The following is a 27,763-nucleotide window of genomic DNA, read 5'->3' as shown; positions in this document are numbered from 1 at the left end:
CGGCCGTGACTGGAGAAAATGCTCAACCCGGGGAGACATAACCACGCCCTGGGCTGTTGGATCTCAATCTGATGACGTACGAGCGCTCGGGAAATGAAGAAAGAGGCACAGAGTAATTCTGATTCTTCCTCTTAACTTTATTACGGAAAAGCAATACTATTTATACAGGAAAATAAGGTGTAAATAAGAGGCGTATTACTAAAATGACAGCCTAGCTGGGGATTTTCCATTTTGCCTTGGCTCCTGTAAACAAAGCTTACGGTTAGGCCAATTCTAAGGAAAACACAGTACTTGTTTCTGGCCACACAAAACAGCTCTGCCTGTCTGGAGGTCGTCTTTCTGCTTACATATATTAATTTCATGTAGGGAAAAGTTCAAGCAGACTGGTGTTTAATGACAAGATGGAGGTTGGAGATTCTGGCCTTTATTTTAACCCCTTGACTGTCCATAATAGATTCCATTGCTGCTTTGTTGCCGCCATCTCTGCATAACATAGCACATGGGTTCAATTTAATGAATATTGCTAGATTTACCATCTGTCAGAACACATGAACAAATACCTGTGCGGTCTTAAATGCCCTCTACACCATAATATCATCTATAAAGAACTATCTAGTTGGTCAGTTAAAGGATTTTACAACCTAAGAACAAATTTCACTTCTCCAAGAATAATATGGCTTGTAAAACTATTGAACTAAACAAAATAGATGAGAACTGACATACTACAGTACATATCATAAATATATTGCCATATATGGGAATATATTTACTAAGCAGAACTATGCTATAAGTGACCTTCCAACACCATAACGCCTTTCAGGTGAACAGTCCTAATGGTGACTTCTGACAATGGAAGATGTCATAAGGCACAGCATTAATTTAATATATATGAACAGTATCGTATTATCTAGCTATGTAGAATTCCAATAATAATTGTAAAATCTCAATAGCAACAACCAATGATAACATCGAACATAATTTCCTGAAACAAACCATGGAAAGGAAGGGGAGGGTTAATTCCCACTTGTGATGCTAACCAGGAGTAGGCAATGTTTGATCATGATATAAAAATATAAACATCTTCATAGCATAGGACAGTTCATAAGACTCAGGATTCCAGATAGTCCAATGTTAAACACACTCCCATAGATTGTGCCACTAGCCATATAGGTAAGTCTTATGTGGTGGTCTAGGTAACCGTGTGTAGGACTGATCACATAAATGAAGTAAATGGATTACTCACTGCTGACCTTGGGGATATCCTGGCCCTGTCCTGCGTGCTCCTACCAAGGAACAATTGAAGAGAGTACAGGGAAAACGGCGGTGCATCTGCTGCTACTGCTGCTGCTGCTGCTGCTGAAGATTGGAAACCACAAACTGCAAACCACAAAATATCCTAGGTGCAAAAATTTATTTTAGGGCACAGTAACAGCCAAAAAGAACACTTTGACGCGTTTCCCGTGGTATCCCACGCTTTATCAAGGGAAACGCGTCAGAGTGTTCTTTTTGGCTGTTACTACTGTATGCCTTAAAATAAATTTTTGCACCTAGGATATTTTGTGGTTTGCAGTTTGTGGTTTCCAATCTTCAGCAGCAACAGCAGATGCACCGCCTTTTTCCCTGTACTGAAACAAACCAGAATTTATTTATACATTTGTCACATATGTTTCGATCTAATGTATTGTTATATAAACCACACACGTTGTTAGCCAAGTGTAAAGAGGGAGAGGTAAATTGTCATGCGCAAAACAAAGCAGTCTATTTTTGGACATAATCCTTTTTGTTTATGGCATGCTAGCTTTGTGACGTGTTATTACAGAAATCTTCAGATTTTCAATCAGCTTTTGAAAATCCATTGAAGGATTTGCTGTTCATTTTTGTGAAAGGTCTCTTGTATTATACACGAAACAAGATGCGGTGTCCATTGCTTGTCTCCTGAAAAAAATAAATATATAATCACTTCCAAATAAAATCGACGTATCCTTGATTGTTTATAATGCAAACTATAGTTGGGTAGCATCTGATTACCAACAAATGTAAGATAATGTTGATTACTGCAAGAGTCAGGGTTGCCAACAGAGTGGCACAGCTGGGACAACTGTCCTGGCAGCTGTGGTGGGCCTGGCTCCCAGGCCTCTGATTGCTGCCAGGGCCCAGCTCTCCTTAGCTACTGCAATTTGCAAGCCTCCCCCGCTGTACCTCCATGCCGCACTCAGCCTCCCTCCCCAACCATGCTGGCACTTCGTCCCCCGCTGGACCGGGCCTCCGTCCCCAATCAGGCTGGAAGTTTTGCAGGTCCAGAAGTCGGGTCCAACTACCGCATCTTCATGCGGGACTGGCGTGTTTCTGGAGGCCTTTCAGCACCAAGGTAAATGTTTGTGTGTATATGTATATTATGTGGGTATTGTTGAGGGGGGGTATTATTATATGGGTATTGTAGTGGGTATTACAGGTATAGGGGGTGGTGGAATTTTGTGCATCTGCCACCAGTGGGGAGAGTGAGAGAGAATAGGGGGGTGCGGGGGGCAGTGAGAGAAGGAGACAGTGAGGAAGGGGAGGGAGAGAGAGGAGGAAATGAGAGAGAAAGAGAGAGAGAAGTGGAAATGAGAGTGAAAAAGAAGAAGAAATGAGAAAGAGAAGAGGACATGAGAAAGAGAGTGAGAGATGGACGGGGAGGTGGGGGGAGAGATTGAAGGTAGCGAGATGGGATAGTGAGAGGATGTAATACAGGGAGAGTGAGAGGTAGGTGAGAGAGTGAGGAGGTGTATAAGAGAAAGTGGAGGGAGGCTCACAAGGCCGCCAACTATATACTGTACCATCCATTGCTGACAATTCATTTTGATTGAAAAAAAAATGAATTGAAGAAAATGTTAAATAGAAATAAACATTATTTATTTTATTATGCAGTGTTCTTTACCTTATGCGTTTGTTCGGAAGGAATGGTTGGTACAGAGATCTCCTTTCCATCAAATTTGGAGCAATGAATTACTACAGATGGCTTTTTCAGATCATCATCTACACTGTAAGTTTCAGCAGACACTCTGAACAGGGATGCCCTATTAAATGGCACACAAAATATCTATCAGCAATGATTAATATCTGTTATATAAAGTACATGTTCAAGCATTAGCCATAATATAGTTTTCTGAATAGATTTTCACAACTGAGTTTACTATAAATAAGGCTACGCTTATAGTGCCGGCGACGTCTGGCTACGATCGCTGGAAAAATCAAATTGAGATGACTTCCAGCGATCGCGAGAAGCCGCCGCTCCGTCAGGCCGTCACGTCGCGCTTACTATAAGCGTACGCAACGGCAGCAATGCATTTGTTGTGTCCCTGGCACTATAAGTGCAGCCTAATGTGATAGGGAAGGTTCATGAAAGCACAGTAGCTGTCCTGGAACCACATTCCATATTCCTCTGTTCCCCTTTACAGTTTGGGATTCTTTTCTCCCTAGTTTGGCTGTCTGTTATTTTCCCTATACCAGCAGCTTGCTGCATGTGGAAAGGCAACATTATTGCTACATGTTGTTTACACAGACTGTGTTGGTTGCCTGCAGCTCATATTCTCCTAGCTGGGAGTGGGCTATTCCTACCCCCCTGTCCTTGCTGACAGTTAGTATAGTCTCACTTCCCATCTAGTGTGACCCTTGCTCCTCACTTCCTTTTCACCCTGGACTCTGAGTGAGTAACTGCCTGCTATTTGCCCCAGCAAGGCCTTTCTGTTTTACACTGTCTCATCCTTGATACACTGCACTTCAGACAGAGAAGTACTCTCTACCTACATTACATCTACAAGTACCTTTCTCCCTGTGATTTTCCCTCAATAAAACTAAGAAAGAGAAAAGGACTTGTTTGTGCCTTGGAAGAGGGAAGACATGACTTAAGCTTACTGGAACTAATCATACATCATTAGTGACCCTGGTTTCAGGAACGTAGCCATGATCATGTGTTAAGTGTGATTAGAAAACATGGTCATTAATGCGTGATTGTAGCTATAATTGTTTTGTGACTCTCTGCCAGAAAGTATGACTGTCACCACTATGTCTAGTTCAACCATTATACTACTGTATTAAGACTCAATTAAGTTAGCAGTAAATTCCATAAGACACTTTGTGGCACCAGAAGACGCCTTACAGCCCATTCAAGAGAATTATTTTAAAACATCATCACAGTATACAATGATATCCTCGATCAAGCTATTCCCAAGTCATAGGAAATGTGACTTTTTTTTTTTGCATAAAAAAATATTTATGATATTTAATTACAAATGTGACAGATTATCTAAGGTTCTTCCTTCTGTCTCACCTGCTAAGTTTTATCTCCATATTTTTGTGTATTCATTATCCTTTTCTCTTAAAATGCACTTACCATGCATGATATTGGCTCATTTTGTTAGAAAGTTTATCTACCAAAATGAAGAATAAATGTATGTGGCTTATGACTATCTTATGCAGTTTTCTTCAAGAATGCCATCTTAACCCTTTCCTGGTCCCACCACATACTCTCCCTCCAAGTCTTCATTAGAACATCAGCTCAGGTTGAAGGTATAGCTTTTGTATCTTATAGGACCGTTTATGATTATAGCAAACCATCTTGTTTTATTCTGAGGAATTGGTCATCATTCCATACAATTCTGTTTACAAGCATGATATAATTTGAACCTGCACTAAGTAGCCCAATTCCAATTTAAAGCATCATTACTCTAGATTCAGCAATTTAAGCCTTGATTTCAGGCATTCGTCTATTTCTTTTTCCAGTCAACTTAGCAATGAACTCCATTGTATTCATGTTTCATCATGCCTCACATATTACACCAGTCAATTAGGCATAATAATGATAATAATGGCTGTTCGTCGTAGTCGGCGATCACCATTTCTTCAGCATCTGTGCATTTTTTTATTGCTTGAATAGATTAATATTTAAAAAGCAAAATCAGCTGCATGTGAAGTATATGACATTTTGGAGGTCAGAGGGTGATGGTTCATTTTTTTCCTACATTTCCTATTTTTCTCTCCGAGTCCCCAAATTTGCTGTGTGCCTAATTTTACATTTTGCAACAGTGTCAGTCAGTTTCAACGATGATCAACACACCTCATCATAAAGGGAAGTATCCTCCAAGATGTCATAGAAGGATTCGGAAGCCTTTTTGTTAAAAGTCCAACTTTTATATATAAAAATTCAGGGTACACTCACACTGACAGTGTAAAACACACAGAAGACCTGTTGAAAGCGCTTCAGATTCTTCTCCGGTTCCTGCGACTCCCATCGCCGATCCAACTGGTCTTCTGTGTGTTTTACACTGTCAGTGTGAGTATACCCTGAATTTTTATATATAAAAGTTGGACTATTAACAAAAAGGCTTCCGAATCCTTCAATGACATCTTGGAGGTGGAGGAGCTAAAGAAATCATTACGTGCCTGAACGCAGGCACTGGCATGTAAGTGCATACCTCATCATCTGTTGTGCACATATAACATTGTGAACGTGCTTCACTATTGTGATTTTCTTTCTCTTCTTTTTACTTCCCTTTATGATGAGGTGTGCTGATCATCCTTAAAACCTACTATCATCAAGAATTGGGAACAGCTCTATTTTTGAAGCTGCACCGAAATATACCATTTAACTAAGTTTAGACAGCATTACGTTAGAGTGCTTCAATTTATATGCTATATAACAGTATCAGTCAATCAGAATTATTGTCTGCCATATTCTCTGTAGTTTATTTATGAGCAGAGTGGAAATGCTGGAATGTAACCTCCATACATCCTTTCCATGATGCAAACTCTACATTAGCATAGGCTTGTCATGATTTTGTTATTTCCATTTATTCAATCAAGTTTCTTAAGGTACCACTAAGTAATATCCAGGAGGAATCTAACACTTCTAATTCAGGAACTTCAGTCTCAATTATTTGCAATGTGCCTGCATACGTGCCCGCATACACTGTAGTTTAAAATAAAAAAAAGAGACTCGCCAAACAACAGGTTTGGCACGTTGACCATAACTTAAAACAGAGAAAGGAGTAAAACTTGGCACTGAATATATTTTTTTGATAACTTTTAAGTTTCCGCTATATTTTAAATAGTCGGAGTCGTCTTCAACAGACTCTTTTGCTGACTCAGCATTTTCCACAAGCAAGATAATACCATTCTGTAGTTGCCAGGGTAATAGTAGCCAAACCAGAATTGTCAACTGATGTTGTCACAGACACAGCATGTGTCACCTTGCTTTGGGCATTACACATTTGTATAGACTAGACCTTCTATTGGGCTTCTCCTACAGTATGTCATTCTCCAATGTTTACTTTAATGCCAAAATTGCTTCTTTTAATCCTAAAATATTCTACATGCTGTACTTTGTAGCTAATATCTACTTCACTGCTGTTTGAAATTAAGCTTTCTTATTTCCACAAGTACTTTAGAGTCAGAGATTGCTGATCTGAAGAGGCAACTTGCAATATTGAGGCACATTGGCAATCTTGAAAGGGGTTTAGAGCTCAATGAGCAGGCCCTTGGTGCAGATGGTGGTGCTGTTAGTGAGGAGCAGGTAGGTAGCTTGGTTGCTGTTAGTGAGGAGCAGGTAGGTAGCTGGGTGACAGAAGGGGAAGCAGAGGCAATAGGGAGAGGCAGGTCATTTCTGAGCTGACACATCCCAATAAATTTGCCATATTGAGTGTCAGGGCAGAAATGGCAAGGCTGGGGGAGACTTATTCCTCTAGCAGCCAGGGGAATAGTTCCTTTAGCACAGAGGGGACTCAGGATGCTCAAATACCAAGAAAGATTGTGGTGGTAGGGGACTCCATTATTAGGAAGGTAGATAGGACAATCTGTTGCCATGACCGCATGAACCGAACAGTGTGCTGTCTCTTGGGTGCTCGGGTTCGGCACATTGCGGATCAGGTAGACAGATTGTTGGGGGGGCTGGGATTGATCCGGCGGGCTTGGTACCAATGACAAAGTCAAAGAAAGATGGAGGGTCCTAAAAAAATATTTCAGGGATCTAGGCCAAAAGCTTAAGGCAAGGACCTCCAAGGTAGTATTTTCTGAAATACTACCAGTGCCATGCTCTTCTGCAGGGAGACAGTCAGAGATTAGGGGGGTTAATGCATGGCTAAGAAAGTGGCGTAGGAAGGAGGGTTTGGGTTTTTTAGAGCACTGGGACTACTTTTCTGAGAGGTGCCATCTATAGTCTAGGGACTGATTGCACCTCAAGGAAGAGGGATCTTCTGTGCTAGGGGGACAATCTAACTTATGAGGAGAGGCTAGCTAAATTAGATTTATTTACATTAGAAAAGAGGCATCTAAGAGGGGATATGATAAATATATACAAATATATTCGGGGACAGCACAAGGAGCTTTCAAATGAACTATTCCTCCCAAGGGCAGTACGAAGGACTCGGGGGCATCCCTTTAGGTTGGAGGAAAGGAGATTTCACCAGCAACAAAGGAAAGGGTTCTTTACAGTAAGGGCAGTTAAAATGTGGAATTCATTACCCATGGAGACTGTGATGGCAGATACAATAGATTTATTAAAAGAAAGGTTGGACATCTTTTTTTAGAAAAGAAAGGTATATAGTGATATACCAAATAAGTATACATGGGAAGGATGTTGATCTAGGGATTAATTTGATTGCCAATTCTTGGAGATGGGAAGGAATTTATTTTTCCCCTTAAGAAATATCATTGGATGATATGACACTGGGGTTTTTTGTTTACCTTCCTCTGGATCAATAAGTAAGTATAGATATAGGATAAAGTATCTGTTGTCTAAATTTAGCATAGGTTGAACTTGATGGACGTACATCTTTTTTCAACCTCATCTAGTATGTAACTATATATACTGCCATGTCCTTGGTCTCTTGCTTTATACCCATTGTAGTCTTACAGATTGAAGATCTCTACTATTCTCATGCACCTATATAAGAATGATCAACTCATGTTAGATAGCTCTGAAGTGCTTTAAACACCATCAGTTACATTTATTGAACCATTGACTGGTCTTGGATGTGGACCTATCTAAAATTACATCTACTCCTCTCACTCCCTTTTGTTTTTACCCATTTTGGGTAATGTCTGCCAAACTGGAACAGCATAATTCTCTGGCATAAATACTGTACGACCTAGCCAGCATCATCAAAGGGGTGAGACTTTGTATATGTTGCTTCACCATGGTACAACTATGTCTGATAGGTTTCTAAAAATACCAACCCTGTTCCAATCTACAGTATAAAACATACTTCCACAAATGTATTAAGTGGTGCAATTCCATAAAACACCATCTAATGCTGGAAAATATATTGTGGTCCACTTAAGTGAATGAGCTGAAATGTGTCTTGTATTTTATTGCACAGCAGTGCTCAGAAAACATTACCCAATGTGCCATACTGTATTCACTACATGAATGGGTATTAAGGTATCTTAATGTGTAGCAGTGGTTAGTAAATATTTCCCAATGTGTTTACAGTGAAGATATTGATATTCTGAGTGAGGCCATACAAATTACCTCATTGAGTGGGTCACTTTGTAGCTCCCATGATTATAAATAAGAAGTATAGCTACCCCTATAAAATTACTACTTACCCTCTGCAAACCAGAGTCCAGCACATTGCTGCCCAAGACACGAACAAGATGGCAACTAAAATGATGGATGCTACAGATCCTCTAGGAAGTCTTCCAGAATCTAAAAATGCAGAGGTGTAACTAAATATTGGTCTAGGATTAGGCAGGTGTTCAACAATACTATTGACAAGCTATGAAAAAGCCACACAGATTTCACAATTGTGTATCTCACGTTAATTTTCATGACTCTAGTGAAACAAAAATGGCTTCTAAAAGATATACATATATTTATTGAATAGCGACAGAATTACTGTAGTAACAGTTTACTAAAAATAACATATTTTCAATGTATTACTTCTTCAGAAGTAATTGCAGCTGTAAAACATTTTGTTAACAAAATGTGTCGTCTTTTTCCTAAAAGCCCTATCATGATGGAAATCTAATGTGGCATTTATGTAGACACAGTTACAGTACAATTATTTTATTAGTCTCTTGCTGCAAACTGGAAGCAACATTCTGGATTTTAGAATTCAAATAATTTTTTTGTGATTTATGTTTTTGTGTGAAGCACAGTAATGCTAAACAAATAAACACACATTCCCAGCTAGCTCAAACTCCTACTCCCACCACATCATGAATATATATTTATGTCAAAAAAGAGTGCTACTGAGCGTTGCAAATGTAAACAAATAAATATTAAGGATTTAAAAAATGGATTAGCATTTTTATCAGTACATGCAACTTTAACTTGTATATGCGATGTGACTCAAATACATTTGCACTGGCCTGCAAAAGACTATTTAAGTTTAGAACTGTGTGCATTGTATGCCACTGTGCTAAATGATTTTTTAAGTATAATGTATGGCAAGATAATTCATAGGCTGTGATACCTTTTTTATGGAGCAACATACCAAACGTAGAGAGAGTTGTTTTTTTGCCTAAGCTTTTGAGAGTGCAGAGGGCGCTTCATGACATTTGATGACAAAGTATCCTATGCATTCTGAAACCAGTAATGTCTCGCCCTCAAAATGTATGCGTATTATACAAAAATGAAGGAAAGGAGGAGCACACAGGAGACTTGATTTGAGTTTTGAAACACCTTATTGAAGTTTTTCAAAACTCAAATCAAGTCTCCTGTGTGCTCCTCCTTTCCTTCATTTTTGTGCCATTATCAGGTCCAGCCTTGAGACGCCGGGACCATTGGGAGGTAAGCACCAGAAACAGAATTATACTTGCATGTCTTTATTAACAGTGGTGTGCCATTTATTTCTATGATTGCTCTTATGCTCATTATACAAGTGGCTGAAAATGCATTTATATATGCACAAGCAAACGTACACTGCATTTTGGTGCCCAGTGATCTAAACATTCTGGAATAGAGTCTCCTGTTTAATATGGCAGTTTATAGAGAAACATATTCTTCTGTATCTGTGGATTTTTCTCTTGACACACCAATTCAAAACATTAATAGACCCATTTGAGGCTAATATCTCATATTCCCACTGCCACTAAATGCTCATTTGCAGTCTATTGAGAACAGCAAATGCCCCATCAACAGTAACCCTGTTTCTAGAATTGATGAAGTCCTGTTAATGGAACAAACTTACTGCATATATCAAACACTTAATACATTTCTGGGTGCTGGGATCCCTGGATAAATAAGTAAGAAAAGGGCATTTGATATGCCAAATCAAAAACAAATTGTCTTTCTTTATCTTTAACTATGAAATGGAGTTGTACTGTGCTTAGTTTTCAGTAGGGCCGATTCACTAAGCTACGTTAACTAGTGCTAAAATGTGTTATATCGCTCGGCCGCAAAAGGCTGAAGCCATAAGCGCTATTCACTAAGGCTGCTCGGCGCGTTTACGGCCGGCCTTAACCAAAAGGGCCATAGCGCACGATCACCTTTTTCCCCCCTGTTATCGTGCTAAAAGTTATTTAGCACGATAATTATTATAAACAAAGCAGCCTGTAAGAACTGCATGGAGACGCTGTGTCTCAATGCACGGTTCTTACAGGCGATCGTGCTGGCCAAATATGATTTTTAATAGTACACTGGCGACACACTTTATTCGAGCTCGGCTAGTCCCACGAATTCGGGTATACCCGGGTGTATTGAGATTTGTGACTGTTTTCTGCCCGAGTGCATTGAGGTATTTTCCAGGCAGGGATTGAAGCATTTTATTCCCGCTGGCTGCAATACTGCACAGTATATATATATACTGCATTACAATTCATGAATTTATGCCATCTGGTAGACACGCGAAGCATTGCAGCCTATTAAATCCTAATCATTATCATTTAACAGATCAGCCCCCGTCAGCCAGGCATGAACCCAGGCTGGGAAGGCAAACGCAACGGGGCTTGTCAGAGGTGAGGAGTGGCGCATTCCAGGTATCTGCCAGGTACATACTGGGTATTTGCTCGAATAAAGTGTGTCAGTGCAGTAGTATACACGAGCAGGGGGTCTTCTGAGCTGAACCGCATTGGTTTCAGGTCAGAGGACCCCCTACTTCAGGAGATATAGGCCCCGTTATGGGGTGCCGGTATCCCCTGCAGAATTTAAATGTCCCGGTCACGTGACGCGGGAGTTTTGAAGTGCAGGGGATACCGGCACCCCATAATGGGGCCTGTAACTCCTGAAGTAGGGAGTCCTTGGACCTGAAACCAATGGGGTTCAGCTCAGGAGACCCCCTGCACATCTACACTAGTATTAAAAAACAGATAACAATAAATAATAATTCATTACCATAGCGGCTATCCGTTATGGTAATGAAGCTGCATTAATGTACATTTTAATAATAGTGTGTGGGAGCAGAGGGTCCCCTGCTACCATACAATATTAAAAAAAATACATTAAAGCAGCTTCATTACCTTATATATATATATATATATATTGTATATGCATGATTAACCAATATACAAATAAATACTGTACATGGCCAAATACAAATCTCTCCCAATATCAAACATCACCAAGCTCAATCAATATCTAATAAATCAAAATACTAACACTCAATTTGACAATGTGTACATGATACAAATAATCTTTGCATCATATATACTATGTCAAACAATGCTCCAAATCAAAGACACTAATCCAAACAAGATACAAATACAATCATTAAAGAAAAACAAAGCATCAACACAATTAATTTACCATCAATTAATCCAATCACCAGTCAATTACAATCCAATTCAATTACACACTTCAAATCCTACAATCAAACCATTGTGTAAATTAATCTATGACAAAGTAACCATCTAACAAAATCTATATGCCAAAAATAAGCCAATAAAGGAATCTATAGAAATCAGCCTTTAACTAAACATTTGCAAAAATTAAATGTACATTAGCAACACATTTTTACACAAAGCAGCAAATTACCATTCAAAAAAACATCCAAACAAGGCAAGCCAACACGTTTTTATTATACCTGTATGTATGTCCATCTATAGTTTACAGACATAAATACAGGTGCAATAAAAGAGCATTAAAAACAATTTAATCACATTAAAAATTAACATACAATACAACCACTGATTTGTCCTGTACGTATGTATACCCATAGTGACATACATACATTCAGGACAAATAAATGGACATAAAAAAAAATGGACGTCAGGGAAAAAAGTCCAAAAAACCTGTAAAATAAAATGAAAATACATTTTCTTTTTTTACTTACCATTAGATGAACCAGACACAGCAATCAAGGGGAACCGGAACCACTGGAGCAGCTAATCCAACAACAGGAACCAGGTAACCATAAAATAAAAAATCCATTACAATCCACAAGTGTCTTTATCTTCTTTTTCTATTTGTAATCTATCGTGGGGTCTTCTCCGTCTTCTTCTGTCTTCTTCTGGGGTCTTCTTATCTTCATCCGCCACGCCCTAGTCTTCTTTCTTCATAGGAGGTCTTTCCTCCTCGGCGTCAAGCCTGATAATGAGACGACATAGGCTTTTAAAGGCCTATGACGTCACATTTTCGTCATATGGTTCTCATGGCCCTGATTGGGCCGTGAAAACCATGAGTTTTGGCCGACAAAAAAAAAATGATGACGTCATTTAAAGGCAATGAAAGCACAGCCAATCAGAATTGGCTGTGCTTCAATTGCCTTTAAGATGACGTCATGAACTGAAAGATGGCCGGCCTCACATGGTACGGTAGCCAATTAGAGCGTGGGAACTCCATCCCAACTCTGATTGGCTCAAGTAGACCATGTGACAGAGGCTTTGGGGAGAACGGATGTGACGTTCTTGAAAGCCTGTCACATGGTACTTGAGCCAATCAGAGTTGGGATGTATTTCCCACGCTCTGATTGGCTACCGTACCATGTGAGGCCAGCCATCTTTCTTTTCATGACGTCATCTTAAAGGCAATTTATGCACAGCCAAATCTGATTGGCTGTGCTTTCATTGCCTTTAAATGACATCATCATTTTTTTTTTCTCGGCCAAAACACATGGTTTTCATGGCCCAATCAGGGTCGTGAGAACCATATGATGAAAATGTGACGTCATAGGCCTTTAAAAGCCTATGTCGTCTCATTTTCAGGCTTGACGCAGAGGAGGAAAGACCTCCTATGAAGAAAGAAGACCAGGGCGTGGCGGATGAAGATAAGAAGACCCCGGAAGAAGAAAGAAGACCCCAGAAGAAGACAGAAGAAGTCGGAGGAGACCCCACGATGGATTACAAATAGAAAAAAGAAGATAAAGACACTTGTGGATTGTAATGGATTTTTTATTTTATGGTTACCTGGTTCCTGTTGTTGGATTAGCTGCTCCAGTGGTTCCGGTTCCCCTTGATTGCTGTGACTGGTTCATCTAATGGTAAGTGAAAAAAGAATATATATTTTAATTTTATTTTACAGGTTTTTTGGACTTTTTTCCCTGACGTCCATTTTTTTTATGTCCATTTATTTGTCCTGAATGTATGTATGTCACTATGGGTATACATACGTACAGGAGAAATCAGTGGTTGTATTGTATGTACATTTTTAATGTGATTAAATTGTTTTTAATGCTCTTTTATTGCACCTGTATTTATGTCTGTAAACTATAGATGGACATACATACAGATATAATAAAAACGTGTTGGCTTGCCTTGTTTGGATGTTTTTTTGAATGGTAATTTGCTGCTTTATGTAAAAATGTTTTGCTAATGTACATTTAATTTTTGCAAATGTTTAGTTAAAGGCTGGTTTCTATAGATTCTTTTATTGGCTTATTTTTGGCATATAGATTTTGTTTGATGGTTACTTTGTCATAGATTAATTTACACAATGGTTTGATTGTAGGATTTGAAGTGTGTAATTGAATTGGATTGTAATTGACTGGTGATTGGATTAATTGATGGTAAATTAATTGTGTTGATGCTTTGTTTTTCTTTAATGATTGTATTTGTATCTTGTTTGGATTAGTGTCTTTGATTTGGAGCATTGTTTGACATAGTATATATGATGCAAAGATTATTTGTATCATGTACACATTGTCAAATTGAGTGTTTGTATTTTGATTTATTAGATATTGATTGAGCTTGGTGCTGTTTGATATTTGGAGAGATTTGTATTTGCCCATGTACAGTATTTATTTGTATATTGGTTAATCATGCATATACAATATATATATATATATATATTCTAATATATATATTCTAATATATATATATATATATACACACACATGATGAAGCCACTGTACAAATAAATGGGTGAAGGGTGGGTATCGGGTCAGGGTGGCCTAACCCCTTACTGACTGTAGCGGTTAATAACCGCTAAGGTCATTAAGGGGTTAGAGGACATTAGTTTGGCACTTGTTCTTATTTTGTATATTTTTCAGCACCCCAGTGTATGGATGAGGAGGAAGATGCGGCTGGCCTTCATCGTGGGTGCCGGACAAGGGTGAGTACAACATGTATTTAATGTATTTATTGTATTAGTGTATATTTAATGGTCAAAAGCATTATTATCCATATGTGGATAATAGTAATTTTGCACATTAATGTACTGTATGTGTTAGGGGACGGGGGTATTTTTTTACAGTCTTGTTTAATTTTTGGGGGCACACCATTGGTACCGCAGGCCCGTGGGGACCCCCGGACTCCCCCGGATGGCTGCGGAGACCCCCGTACGCCTCCGGACGGCCACGGGGACCCCTGGACACCCCACGGGCCTGTTGTATGGATGGTGTGCCAGGAAAAAGGTAAACAATTAATTTTTTTCTAAGTCCAGCTTCTTTTGCGCCTGCCTTTTGCTGGCGCGTTTATTTGGCGCGTTTTTTAAGGCCGATTCACTTAACGCTGCTTAGTGAATCGGTAGTACTGGCAAAAATCAGCGCAATCGGCTGATCGTGCGCATTTTGCGCCGAGGGCAAAAAAAATACTTTTTAAGACCGATAAAGCGCCGTTATCACTGCTTAGTGAATCGCAATGCAGCATTATCGGGCTTAAAGGGTACTTTGCGCTCTAAAAGCCACTTAACAGAGCTTAGTGAATCGGCCCCAGTGTCTCTCTATTAAAATGTTATCAACATTTGATCGTTCTTTTAGATATATTACCCTAAACTCCATATTTACCCCCCCTCTTTAATTTCTGTATCCCACCCTTTTTGTTTTTTACTGTCCTTTTCATTTCCCATTTTGTATCATTGATCTTCTTTGAAATGTTTGAAGAAATAAGTATATACAAAGGTTCTATAAGATTGTTGCTTATTGTATTTCTTGCTCTTTGTGCAGTTCTCTCTGTTGCAGGGATTTATGTTACTTTAGGCTCTGTGGATTGAATCAGTGCAAGGAAATAGGAAACAATGTCAATTAGAGGTGCACACTTTGATGCATCACATTATGCAAGTGTAGCCAGTAACTCAACAATGAATTTAACAACTCAACTCAACAATGAGCATCCAATTGAGAGCCCTTCTTACACTGATTCCTATTTATGGGCTTTCTTAATAAGCCCCGAAGCCGCTGATCACAACATGAATGGCTAAAAATGTATATTCATGTCAAAGGGAGTTTTCACGATTATTACTTAGTACTTATTTTAATGGTTGCAGAGGTTTAGGGCAGCGGGTCTACATATACTGTACAGTAGTTGCCCATGTGTCAAAGTTCCATAACGTTCCAGATACTCCATCAGACGGAAAATAGTGTGGTTTAAATAAACATTTGAAACTTTCCCTATTTTATTATTAATGGAGTTTACTATAACTAATAACAATAAATATGTAACAGGTAAAACTTTCTGTGGCAAAACTTTACAAAAAAATGTATGTTCTTGTCTTAATACAAATTGTCAATTCCAAGAAATTTTTTAGTTAAAGTTTGAGGTTCAAGCATCATGTAGACGCGTGCTTATCAGTAATTCATAACCATAGTTACACATTGTAGTTATATCTCTTCCAGTAGATATGTTTTACACTATTCATTTATATATATATATATATATATATAATGCTATGGAGTATCTCAAACTTTTTAAACATCACATTCGCATACATTATTTTTACATTTTTACATGTTTATTTTTATCACTTGAAAAACAGTCATTTCACTGTTATGTACAATGGTGAGAAAACATTTGTGAACTTCAATGATAATTATGGAAACTCCATAGTTTTTCCATGATTAGCTTCTGGAATCAAAACCAGTCTTTTCTTAACTATCCAATAGGATTTATATTAACCAATTCCATGTCTTTTGAAACAAAATGATTTATGAATTAGACAAAGAATGAGTAATTAAGAGAGGGTATGTGAAAAAGTAAGTGAAACCGTGGTTTTATCAGCTAAATTATAGGGAATTAAAATCAGGTGTTTAATAAATTAGGAAGATCTTCAAGGATGAGTTTGGGAGGCCCCACCTTATATAAAGATCAGAAACTTTGTGAATTTGGTCTTCACCATAAAGGTATGTGGAAATACATCATGATATGATCAAAAGACATTTCTGAGGATCTCAGAAAAATAGTTATTGATGCTCATGAGTCTGCAACGGGTCACAAAACCATTTCTAGGGATTTGGGACTCCACTAATCCACTCTCAGATAGATAGTCTACAAATGGAGAGTTCAAGACCACAGTCACTCTACCCAGGAGCGGTCATCCTAAAAAAATCTCTAAGTACAAACCGGCAAATCATCCAGGAACTCACAAAGAACCCCAGAGTAACATCCAAGGATCTGTAGGCCACTCTCAACTTGGCTAAGGTGAGTGTTCAAGACTCAACTATCAGAAAAAGTCTGTACACGAATGGTGTTCATGGGAGGATAGCCAGGAAAAAATACAGCTCTCTAAAAAGAACATTGCTGCCCATCTGAAGTTTATCAAAGATCACATAGATGATCCACAAGACTTCTGGAACAATGTTTTCTGGTCAGATGAGTCAAAGGTTGATTTTTTTTGCCTCAATGAGAAATGTTATGTTTGGCGAAAATCAAACACTGCATTTGAACAGAAGAACCTCATCCCAACTGTCAAGCATGGTGGTGGGAATATGATGGTTTAGGTCTGCTTTGCTGCCTCAGGATCTAAATGGCTTGCCTTCATTGATACAACAATGAATTCTACATTGTATCAGAAGATTCTAGAGGAGAATGTCAGTCCATTCGTCCAGGAGCTGAAACAATAGTTGGTCATGCAGCAAGACAAAGATCCTAAATATAAAAGCAGATCTACAACAGAATGGTGGCAGAAGAAACAATTCCACGTTATAGAATGGTCTAGTCAAAGTCCAGAACTAAACTCCATTGAAATGTTGAGGCAGGACGTGAAGTGATCTGTCCATGCAAGGAAGCCATCAAATGTTACAGAGTTGAAACAGTTCTGTAAGGAGGAATGGGCCAACATTTTTGTCAGAGACTGGACAGCAGTTACAGGATATGCTTAGTTGAAGTCATTACTGCTCAAAGGGGTGTCGACAGATACTGAACTACTTTTTCACACATGGATATTGAATGTTGAATCATTTGTAGATAAATGAATGTTGAAAAAGTATCATGCTTTTGTGTAATTTGTTTGATCATGTTATCTTTATCTATTATTAGGACTTAGATTACCATCTTATAACATTTTTGGTTTGAAATATGTGAAAATCCTAAGGGCTTCACATTTACTGAGGCTGGTGGATAGAGAATCCAGTCTATAGTTTATTGTGGTTCTGGGTACTCCTCATCTGCTCACCTAATTACAGGAACAGGTACTGTATTTAGGGCAGAAATGTTTGCTGTTTCAGTCTCTCTCCTAGAGCCTGGGGGCACACTGCTCCCCTGTATCCAGTTCGGGGGGGATAACCCCTTCATGAGTTGCATTTTCTGGAAGAATTGCAGAGAATCTATTGGGACACTGTCCCCATCTATCAGATAAGAACACAATATATATTTCTGTGTCTAAAGACTGTGGATATTAAGTATATGGTAACCCTAAAACAGGACTGTGTTGTTTAAGCTGGGATCCAGGTTAGTTTGCCAGCAACAATTAGAAAGGCTTGTATTGTTAGTTTCCCTAAAATGGATAGGCTACTTTTATGATTTCGTTTTTTTAAAGTGACAAGCTGTAGAAATTATTGTGTCACTAATGTAAGAATAACCACTGAAGGTTAATGGCTGAGTGCCTCAACATGTATCTGTTGAAACTGCAGTCCCCTACTGGGATGAAATAAAACAGGCAGTAGCCTCAGTTACGCACTATAATGCTATGTGTGATCCTTGTATTTCTCTAAATAACACTACCAGACTGTGTCAGGAAGAGCCCAGACAGACGTCCACGCTACGCATGGGTGGCATTTGTCACACATGGTGAAGAATGTGGGTCGACACTAAAAGGTCTGTGGGTTTGCAACTAAATGCGGGGGTTTAAAATAGCTCCCCAGGCGAAGTAAAGTACAGACTCAGCGAGTAAAGTCTGTCCCACTGTGTATGACTACCAGTTGTGCCAATAGCATACACAGGGAAAGGTGTGAATTATTGATGTAATAGCGCCTCCATAGGTCAGGGTGGAGAATACACCGGAAAAGTGAAAATGGAGGAAAAATTGTATTTACTGTGTAATGTGCCCGGCCACACCAAACACTGTTCCTTCAGGTCATATGAGAAGGAGAATTCCTATGGGGCCCCGCTTACAGGACAGCCTCCGCAGCAAGAAGGAAAACATTTTCAGCGAGCTAAACAACCGCAGCAGCAAGCAACATGCTGTCAATACGAGGAAAATACAGAAGTCTTTTACAGAGAGTGTACCTTCAGTACCACTGATGCCTTTTGAGGCTTCAAAGGTAAAGACAAACAGAACAATTGCTCAACTTGCTCAGGAAGTTGCAGAAATATTTACAGAAGATTCTGGGACATCAGGAAAGTGAATGTTTGAAAGGAGCTAGGATATACTGCAGTCCAGATTGACTGGCAGATTCAGTGGGTAATTGGAGGATTCCTTGAGCCCCACTGCAAAGGCACTGGAAAGTACCAGGCAGGACTGTTTGCGTATTCTGTGAATGATTATATAAAGAGCAAGAAGCAAAGGCTGAACAACAGACGATGTCTGACAAAATAGTTGCTGACTGGAAGCACTGCTATGAGGCCTCTCAAAGAGATGTTTGAAATATCATCACAGAGCAGGAAGTCTCCCAGAAACAGGTCCACGCTCTCGCAGCACAGAGGTCTATAAATTAAAGGCCTCAAAGGAAAATATCCTTATTTATTTAGAGACTGTAAAAAGGTGAAAATACAAGTCTGAAACAGGAAAATTCAGATTTTACTGACCAGGTCAGTGAAAGAAATGAGAAGCTTCACCAAGCAGGGAAAGTGAAGAAACAGATGGCCCAGGAATAGTTAGAAGTCTAGGAAGCACTAGAGAATGCAATGTGCTGCAAGAAGAACGTGTCGCCTTGGAGCAGGGCACACAAGCAGAACACATGCTGCAGACCCATCTGCAAGATCTGGGCATGAGGCTGCAGGAGGACGAGGAGAGACAGACGGATGCTGAAGAGAAGCAGTGAGTCCTGCAGGAAGAAACTATCCAGGCCGCTAACGAAGTAAAAATGCTGCAGGAGCGTCTAAGTACCCAGTGTCCCCCCACAGAGCAGTATGAGAGGGAGCACAAGAAGGTCCAGAAACTGAAGAGCTAGAGGAGCAGTGACGCTGCTCCATCCCCAACTGTTAGTATGCCCAGGAGAAAGAAACCTCGGAAAGGCGAGCTGCTGGGACCCTAGCGAAGGAATTGACAGAGCTCCAAAACATAATGAAGGATGCGTTGATGCGCACTCAGAGCACAAGGAAGAGATGGAGGCTCTCAGAGCAAAATTGCGAGATGTACGCAAGAAACGGAATACTCTCACAGATGAACTAAACTTGTTGAAAGGGGAGAAAAGCATTTGAATAATTCAAAAGTACTGCAAAGCTCTTATCCAAGGAAGGTAAAGAGGAAATTATTGGCGTAAACACGCCGCAACTGTCATCCTACAGGCTGCCTACAGAGGGATGAAAACTCATCAGTTCAATCACCGGAATAAAGCAGCCTGTGTTCATCCATCATTCTATCGTGCCTACATGGTACAAAACTGTCACAAAGTGCTCACCACAAACAAGGCGGGACTGCGAAGCCGAGGTGGGGATATTGTTAGCCACGACCAAAAACCGAGCAGACACGTCCGGAGTGCAGAGTGGTAGTCGTTTAGCGAAGTTAGGGTAGGAGAGGTCAGATTGGTTGAGGTACTTGACGTGGTCAAGAAGTGGAGAGATTGGATAGTCGTTGATGCGGTGCCAGGGTCCAGGGGTAGAGAGAGTAGAATAGTCGAGTCCGTAGCCATGGTTCAGAGGTCAGAGAAGTCAGGAGTCCGGGTGCAAGCTGAGGTCAAAATATAAGGAGCAAGACAAGACAAGGCAAAAGGAAGCTGGAGGTAAGCACACAAATGAAAACAAGTTTATGCTCAGCCAATTTGCCAAGGGGCTGGCTGAGCATTTAAAGCACAAAGAGCCAATGGGGAGGCTGCAGGGCGTGAGCATCATAGGTATGCTGGGTACCGATAGGCAGGGGCGGAATCAGTAGCAGCTTTGGGATAATGGATTGAATTAACCCCTTAAGTGCCTGTGTCTGCGTGCAGTCAGAGCACGCTGTGTAGCCCGTGTTGTCGCGGAGCCTGCATGCGGTCACCGCGGTGTCTCTCTTCCTAGTGGCACAGCACCTGCATGCAGATTGCGGCTGACGTGTGTCACCCGTTATGTCATGGGATGCATCACGGGCCGGAGCCGATCCTTGCAGTGTCTCCCCTTCTAGCAACGCGGCGCCTGGGTGCAGGTTGTGACTGACGCGCGTCGCGAGATGCTTGACGGGGCGGGACCTTAAGCCAATCCTCACAGAAACAGATTCCTTATTATGAAAGGAACCACTATAAAAATTCAGTCTCTGACTTGGATGACAGAACAGTATTCGCTATCAAACCCTGATAAAGGCATCACTGCTTATCCAGCGGTACTTCCGTCTGAATAAATGTATGCCTCAAGGAAGAGAGGTCCAAATCTACATGTCTGCCAACTGCAATGGAAAGATGCCACGGGATACAGCCAGATTTAGTGAGAACTCCATCAAGGTTGAGGTGCTCGAGTTTAATGGTGCTTCATCTTCTAAGTACCATATAATTTCCCCAAAGGGGAAATCAAAAATTTCTTATGAGCGAAAATGGTCTTGAGAAAAGACATTGCAGTAAGCAAAGCCAAGAAGCTTCAAAGATTGGAAAGCAAAAGCGACAAAGGTCAATGCTGGCCTTGAATAGGTCCAGATCTCGCCACTCTGGGCCACAATATAAAGAAAAGAAGAATCCGGCCCCAGAGTTTTGTCAGAAGCTGAAGAGACAGTCCGACCATGTGCAAGAGACAGAAAGTGTTAAAATGAAGTCTGAGGATATAATGGACTGGTAGGGGAGGACATCCCCTTCATACGTTGCAGTGTCCGGAAGAATTTCAGGGAATCTATTGGGACGCTGTCCCCATCTATCAGATAAAAATACAATATATTTTCTGTGTCTAAAGACTGGATATTAAGTATATGGTAACCCTAACAGGAGTGTATTGTTTAAGCTGGGGACAAGGTTAGTTGGCCAGCAACAATTAGAAAGGCTTAAGATGCTGTATAGTTAGTTTCCCTAAAAGGGATAGGCTTTGCTTTTATTATTTTGTTTTCTTAACGTGACAGGCTGTATAAAATATTGTGTCACTAATGTAAGAATAACCACTGAAGGATAGTGGCTGAGTTCCTCCAACATGTATATGTTGAAACTGCAGTCCCCTACTGGGATGAAATAAAACAGGCAGTAGCCTGAGATACGCACTGTAATGCAATATGTGCTCCTTGTATTTCACTAAATAACCCTAGAATATCGTGTCGGGATGAAGAGAGAGGAGAGAGAGAAACCCCTGTGGACACATCTGAGGTACCTGGGAAATAAGCTAATATAAAATATATTCAATTTTTTTTAAAGTAGCATTTATCTATGTCTTCATTCCACTCACGCTGTACCTTTTCCTTCTCTCCTGTCCCCCTCTCCCCTCTTTTCCCAACCTTCTCTCTCCTGCCTCTTTCTCTCTGCCATATCTTTCTCTCTCCCTTCCCATGAAAAATCCCAATTTTAGTGTCTGTGTGGGTGTAACACCAGAGTTAGGTATAACGTATAGTAGCTGTAATAAGCTCATTTGCATTTTATTCAGAATAACAGCAATTAGAATAGTTGCATATTACATAATTCCATTTTTTACAGGGGTAAATCATTGTTAACATCTTATTCTTTGCTTTAGAGAATACTGTGTTATAATGAACAGGTGTTATCTTAGGTAACATCACATTAAATAACCCTTAATGTACACATTTGCATGTTCACCTATTGTAAGCTTTGATAATAAAAATGCATAGACTTGGATAGATACTGTACACATCTGCGTTGTATCTTTCTTCTGTTTGTGTCATAATAATCAAGGGTTTGCCAAGAAAAAGTACTTAACAAAACAGAATTAATTTCCCTTGACACGCAAATTTGTGAAACTTTCCATATTTTTAGTATATGGTACAGCACCCCAAACTCACCTTAGAAAACTTGACACTCCCTACAATTCTATATGCCACTTTGTCCCCCAATGTAACTAAAACACACATCACAGTGAAATGCTCAAAGAACTAGATTGGTCATCACTTGAGTCTAGGTGCAAAGTTCATCTTTCCTGTCTTGCTTCCAAATACTTTCTAGGCAAGCTACCCACCTATCTGAACAAGCTCCTCAGCCCTACCACATGCAGTACTTATCACCTAAGTATCCGGCCACTCCGCCTTCTCTTACCGTGCACCTCACACATGGGACAATCTACCTGAAACTCTCAAAGCTGCCACCAATCTTTCTTTCAAAACTAAAGCTGTCTAACATTTTACTCTGGTCTGTAACTGTTTCATACGCCTAAAAGATAAATGATGTTAAACTGTTCTTTATCTGTATGTCTTTATACATAATGTATAACCCTGTTCACTTAAAGTAACAATGTATTTGTAACTATATATCTGTCATCGTAACTCTGTGCCCAGGATATACTTGAAAATGAGAGGTAACTCAATGTATTACTTACTGGCAAAACATTTTATTAATAAATAAAATAAATACATTTAAAACCTTTTATCCCTTAGCTGGAGGGATACTAAATGCTTACAAAATAGTTTAGCTCATGCAAATAAACAGATTATCTAGATAAATATATCACACTCTCAATACAGTTATGATAAAAGTATTGTAGTAGGTATGAAGTCATTTAATTATTATACGGAAAAGCTTGGAGATACAGATGCAGCAAATGTTATTGCAGCCAACAGTATGGTGTGCTTTAGTGGGAGAAACAGCCATTGTTTTCATTCAGCCATGCACGAGAAGGAGTCAGAGCTACCATATTATTTCACCCACTGGGGCGTGTCAGCGGGAGCAATTATCTACATCTGTATCTATGGTACAGTATTTGGAATTTAAGCATAGGAATTGTTTTATTTTTTATTTGTGCAATCCCTAGTACAAACACATTCTAGTGGCATGCTTAAGGGGTCTCATCCAGGTAACTGATGTCGTTTTCACTAAAATCTGGCACCTATAATTATTTGTAACGTATTTTGTAATGTTCAATTTGGGAGGAGTTTGATTTCCTCTGGGTAATCCCTTTTGTGTAATGTCATGGTGTGTTCAACAAATGCTTGTCCAGTAAGTGTCTCATCTCCCTCTAAACCCCTTCAGTCTATATAAGTGTTGCCCTAAAGGCGGATGCCTGAAAGGGTTTCCAACGAGCTGCTCCCCTCTTGACAGAACCAGCATGCTAAGTATTGACATCTGAGTTTGCTTACTGTTGTGTGTTTCATCAACCCGGCCCACTGGAATGTTAATTACCCAGGAGGACAAACTACTCTGAAACCACAGTTGCATTAATTCTGAAGCCATTCTGTCTACATATGCATCGCCCCAATGGCTGAGGGCCTTTGGCACAGCTGAAAGTCAGTCAAAGGGTGTGAACCATTTGCTGCCATTCACTGATGTTTGGTAATGTTACAGCGGCTCTATTGAATTTTGAAACTCGCCAGCCCTCTCATTCCCTGTACCCAATGTTTCAACTTACCCTGCCTATAGAATGGAAGCTCCTTTTGACAGGGCCTCTTCTTACAACAAATTGCAGACTTATCCTAATTCTTCTAACACAATTTTAATCTTGTCTGTAAATTTTATATATGCCCATAATCATATTTATAGCGACCTACATTATAAAATGTTTGTGAATTGAATGTATAACCTCTTTAATGTAACCACATATTGTTATCATAACCCTGTGACCAGGACATAACTGAAATGAGAGGTAGTTTTCAATGTAAAGGGTAAAGAAAACAGTTCATTGACAAACACTTCAGAGGCCCCTGAGAAATTCAACTAGCTGATTATGTTGGATTGCACCTTTACAGGGCTCTATAACTTTGATTCTTTGCAAAGTCTTCTATTATAATTTGCCAGATTGTTATAGATTTGTACAGTAGTTAAGCAGCTTTCAAACTATGCATACAACTATATGAGTTCCCGTTTTAAGCAAATAATATACAGTTCAGTAAAATGTATTACCTACACATGTCCTTTTATCATCCGCAAGTTCATATGGATCTGTACATAAACATTCATAGCTGCCAAATGTGTTCTTGCATTGAGCAGAAGAGTGACATGGAACATTTAGTGGATCATCACATTCATTGATATCTAGAAGCAGTAAACAAATGCAATTCATATTTAAGTATAAAAGTGAAATGTTTATCTTGAAATTAACACATCATTAATTCTCTTACAGATATAAAGCATATTATGTGCATGTCAAAGTCCATTTATGAAGGATGGGCAGGTTTGTGTGATCAAAATCTGAAATCTTTGAATTTTGAAGTTCGCTTGGAAGTTCAAGATAAACATCGGAACACAATTTAGAATTTTGAAATTTGAGACAAAACAAGATAAAGAAGCAGCCACAGATTTTTTTTTTTTTTTTTTTAATCAACGGGACCAACTTTAGAGTTGGCAAACTGAAAACCCCTCAAACTTTTGTGAAAAAAATTACCTGCTTAATTTGTGTTCATTTTCAATGAAGACACTCCCATTGAGAGAGCATAGGTAGCCACACAGTCTCAATGTGTTAATGTTCACAATGATCATGTAATAATGTTTATACAGTACATTTACTTTATTATGGTAATGTCTGTATTTAACAAAAAAAAAAGTACTCGGAGGAAAGAAATCTCTCGGTAGTTGCACCACAATTGTGGAGTATGAGTGGTTTAGAAACGTATTTATCAGCAGAAAGTGCACAGAGGTACCTGTGAAAAGGAAACCCTATGCAATTCCCTTAAAGGCTTGCATGGTGAATTAATTACAATACAAATGTTATTGATATCGTATTAAAATAGGCATTCAGATGTCATTAACAATATAATTATAAACACTCCAATTCTATTTATGATTGAATGTCCCAATACATACTCAAGATGTGGATAAAACTAGGAATGTTAACAAATGCACCCGTTTAACCACAGGAAAACTGTTAGAAAGTAGCAGAATTGTATCAGATCCTTGTCTAGTTGGATACATGCAGGGGGGAATGAGTGTATGTATACGGCAGCTCACATTGCTTTTAGGATCCACAGTAGGTCCTGGATAAATATCTCTGTGATCTGCAATGACCTGAGCCATCAATCAAAGCACTGAATAATTATCCTCTGAGAGGCTATACCAACACAAACATTACAATAGCTTACCACAGAGTTTTAGAAACCCCCCAGGACAAAGCAACTTGAAAACAAATGACCAACTGAGAGTAACAATGAGATAAGATGTATTGCCAAATATAACAACAGGTGGAGAGATATCAACACAATTGTCAATAAGCACTGGTACATCCTGACAAATGATGAAGATGTACACACTGTTCTAAAAACACTGCCAAATTTAATCTGAAGAAGATTTAAAAATCTCAAATATCTTCTGGAGAGAAGCCAATTCTGTAGAAAAAACACAACAAATACATGGCTAGGTAAACAAACTTCTGGGTGCCACAAGTGCCACATGTTCAAAGTGATTTTATACTACCAAGCAAAACCTTTTCCAACTGGGACAGTCCCGTAACCCATTAATTAAAACACTTTATACTGTAAAAGCGTAGGGGTTAAATTTCTTGTCACCTGCACATGTGGACAGAAGTATGTGGGTAAAACACGCAGAGAATTCAGAAGGAGGATTTTAGAACACCTGGGCTATACGAAATAGCCTAGGCACCCCTCTCTCATGGCATGTTAGAGAGAAACATGGGCGTGCTCCCAAATGCATTAATTTTCACGGTATTGACCATATACCCCAAAGTATTTGAAAAGGAAATTGAACAAGCTTCTCCTGAAAAGGGGAAGCAAGATGGATATATACCCTGCATTCTCAGTCTCCCAATGGCATCAATGAAGGATTTGTGTACACCCCCTTCCTGTAAAGGGACCAAAACTTCTTTAATACCATTTAAAAAAAAAACCTATTGTTGGCTAGGCCATCTGACCATCAGTACTGGTATCTAGCCTTTATGGCTCAAATTAAAAAAAATATTATCAACAACATGAGTGATAGAAATTTATTAATATGATCATTGAAACAATGCTTCAGCATAGCATACAAGATAAAGGATGACCCCATTTCCTTACAGCCAGGTCTATACATAGGTGTCCACAACGTTGCCTAGGCAACGGAATACTTTAAAGGGGCAGTCTTGGACACTTAACACGCCCTCCCCTGTAGAAGGCGCAACTCATTCACCAAAACGTATGTCTGGTCCAGACGCACTGGCTGTCTCTCCTGCCCTCATACAGCCTGGATCCCCGCTCTGCAAATACTAGCGTGGCTACAATGTACAATGCACTACAACTCCTATGACCACCCGGCACTGATCGGGCAATGAGAGAGGGACTCCAACAGATTGATGTAGCAGAGTCCCCCTCCTTACCACCAGTGAAGGGAAACTGCGTGAGTGGGGAGAGGTGGCGGAAGCAGTTTGGGACTGCCGCGAATGCGCAGATGCGATCGGAGCGGCGACCATCTTAGAATGGCTTTAACAGCCATAAGAGACTACAAGCCCCATAAGGCATTGTGGGAAAATAATGTGGCGGCCATCTTGGACTAGCTCTGCACAGGCCACCGCAGGACTACATGTCCCAGAATCCCTAGAGGGAGGGACTGCCCACTTGGGGTTGCCCCAGCCAATGGGATAGACGCGTGAGGAAGGAACAGGATATCCTTTGGGACAAGGAGCCAGCGTGCTCAGTTGAGAAGGAGGCAGCAACCTGGAAGATAGCATCTAGGAAGCAGTGCGTCCATGCATTAGGCCTAGATCGTGCCCCCTAGGCCCCAGCTAGGCCCTGAGCCACCCCAGCGGAGTGTTGCAGGGAAGGCCCCAGATAGGGACACTTACCCTTTAGTATTATAGTAGTACTGCTGCGCTGGTGACCGGACAGCCATGTGGCGCCCTGGGGTCAGGCCACAGGACCCAGAGACATTGTGTAAGTCCCTCCGGCTGGAGCACACACTGAGAGGAGGGTCAGGACCCTTAGGAGAAAGGGGATTTGTGTTGGAGGCCCCGCTACATGGGACCCGCTCAACCCATAGCGCCAAGCAGCACCTGGGTACTGGAATACCCA

At 40.0% G+C, this 27,763-nt stretch overlaps 1 protein-coding gene across 1 annotated transcript in view; it reads right to left on the bottom strand.

The window, feature by feature from the left end:
* Positions 1-374: 374 nt before the first annotated feature.
* The window catches only part of TPO (thyroid peroxidase), a 103,049-nt gene continuing 75,660 nt past the window's right edge, over positions 375-27,763 (bottom strand). Inside the window, exons 13-16 of the mRNA XM_075595052.1 lie at positions 24,678-24,803; positions 8,584-8,683; positions 2,918-3,056; positions 375-536 (exon numbers count right to left, since the gene is read on the bottom strand). Coding sequence (XP_075451167.1) covers positions 375-536; positions 2,918-3,056; positions 8,584-8,683; positions 24,678-24,803 — 527 coding nt within the window. The remainder of the gene's footprint in view (positions 537-2,917; positions 3,057-8,583; positions 8,684-24,677; positions 24,804-27,763) is intronic.

The sequence above is a fragment of the Ascaphus truei genome, chromosome 4 (genome assembly GCF_040206685.1).
Source record: "Ascaphus truei isolate aAscTru1 chromosome 4, aAscTru1.hap1, whole genome shotgun sequence".
NCBI lineage: Eukaryota > Metazoa > Chordata > Amphibia > Anura > Ascaphidae > Ascaphus > Ascaphus truei.
Note: the sequence above shows the minus strand (reverse complement) of the source record. Positions and strands in the feature narration are given on the sequence as shown.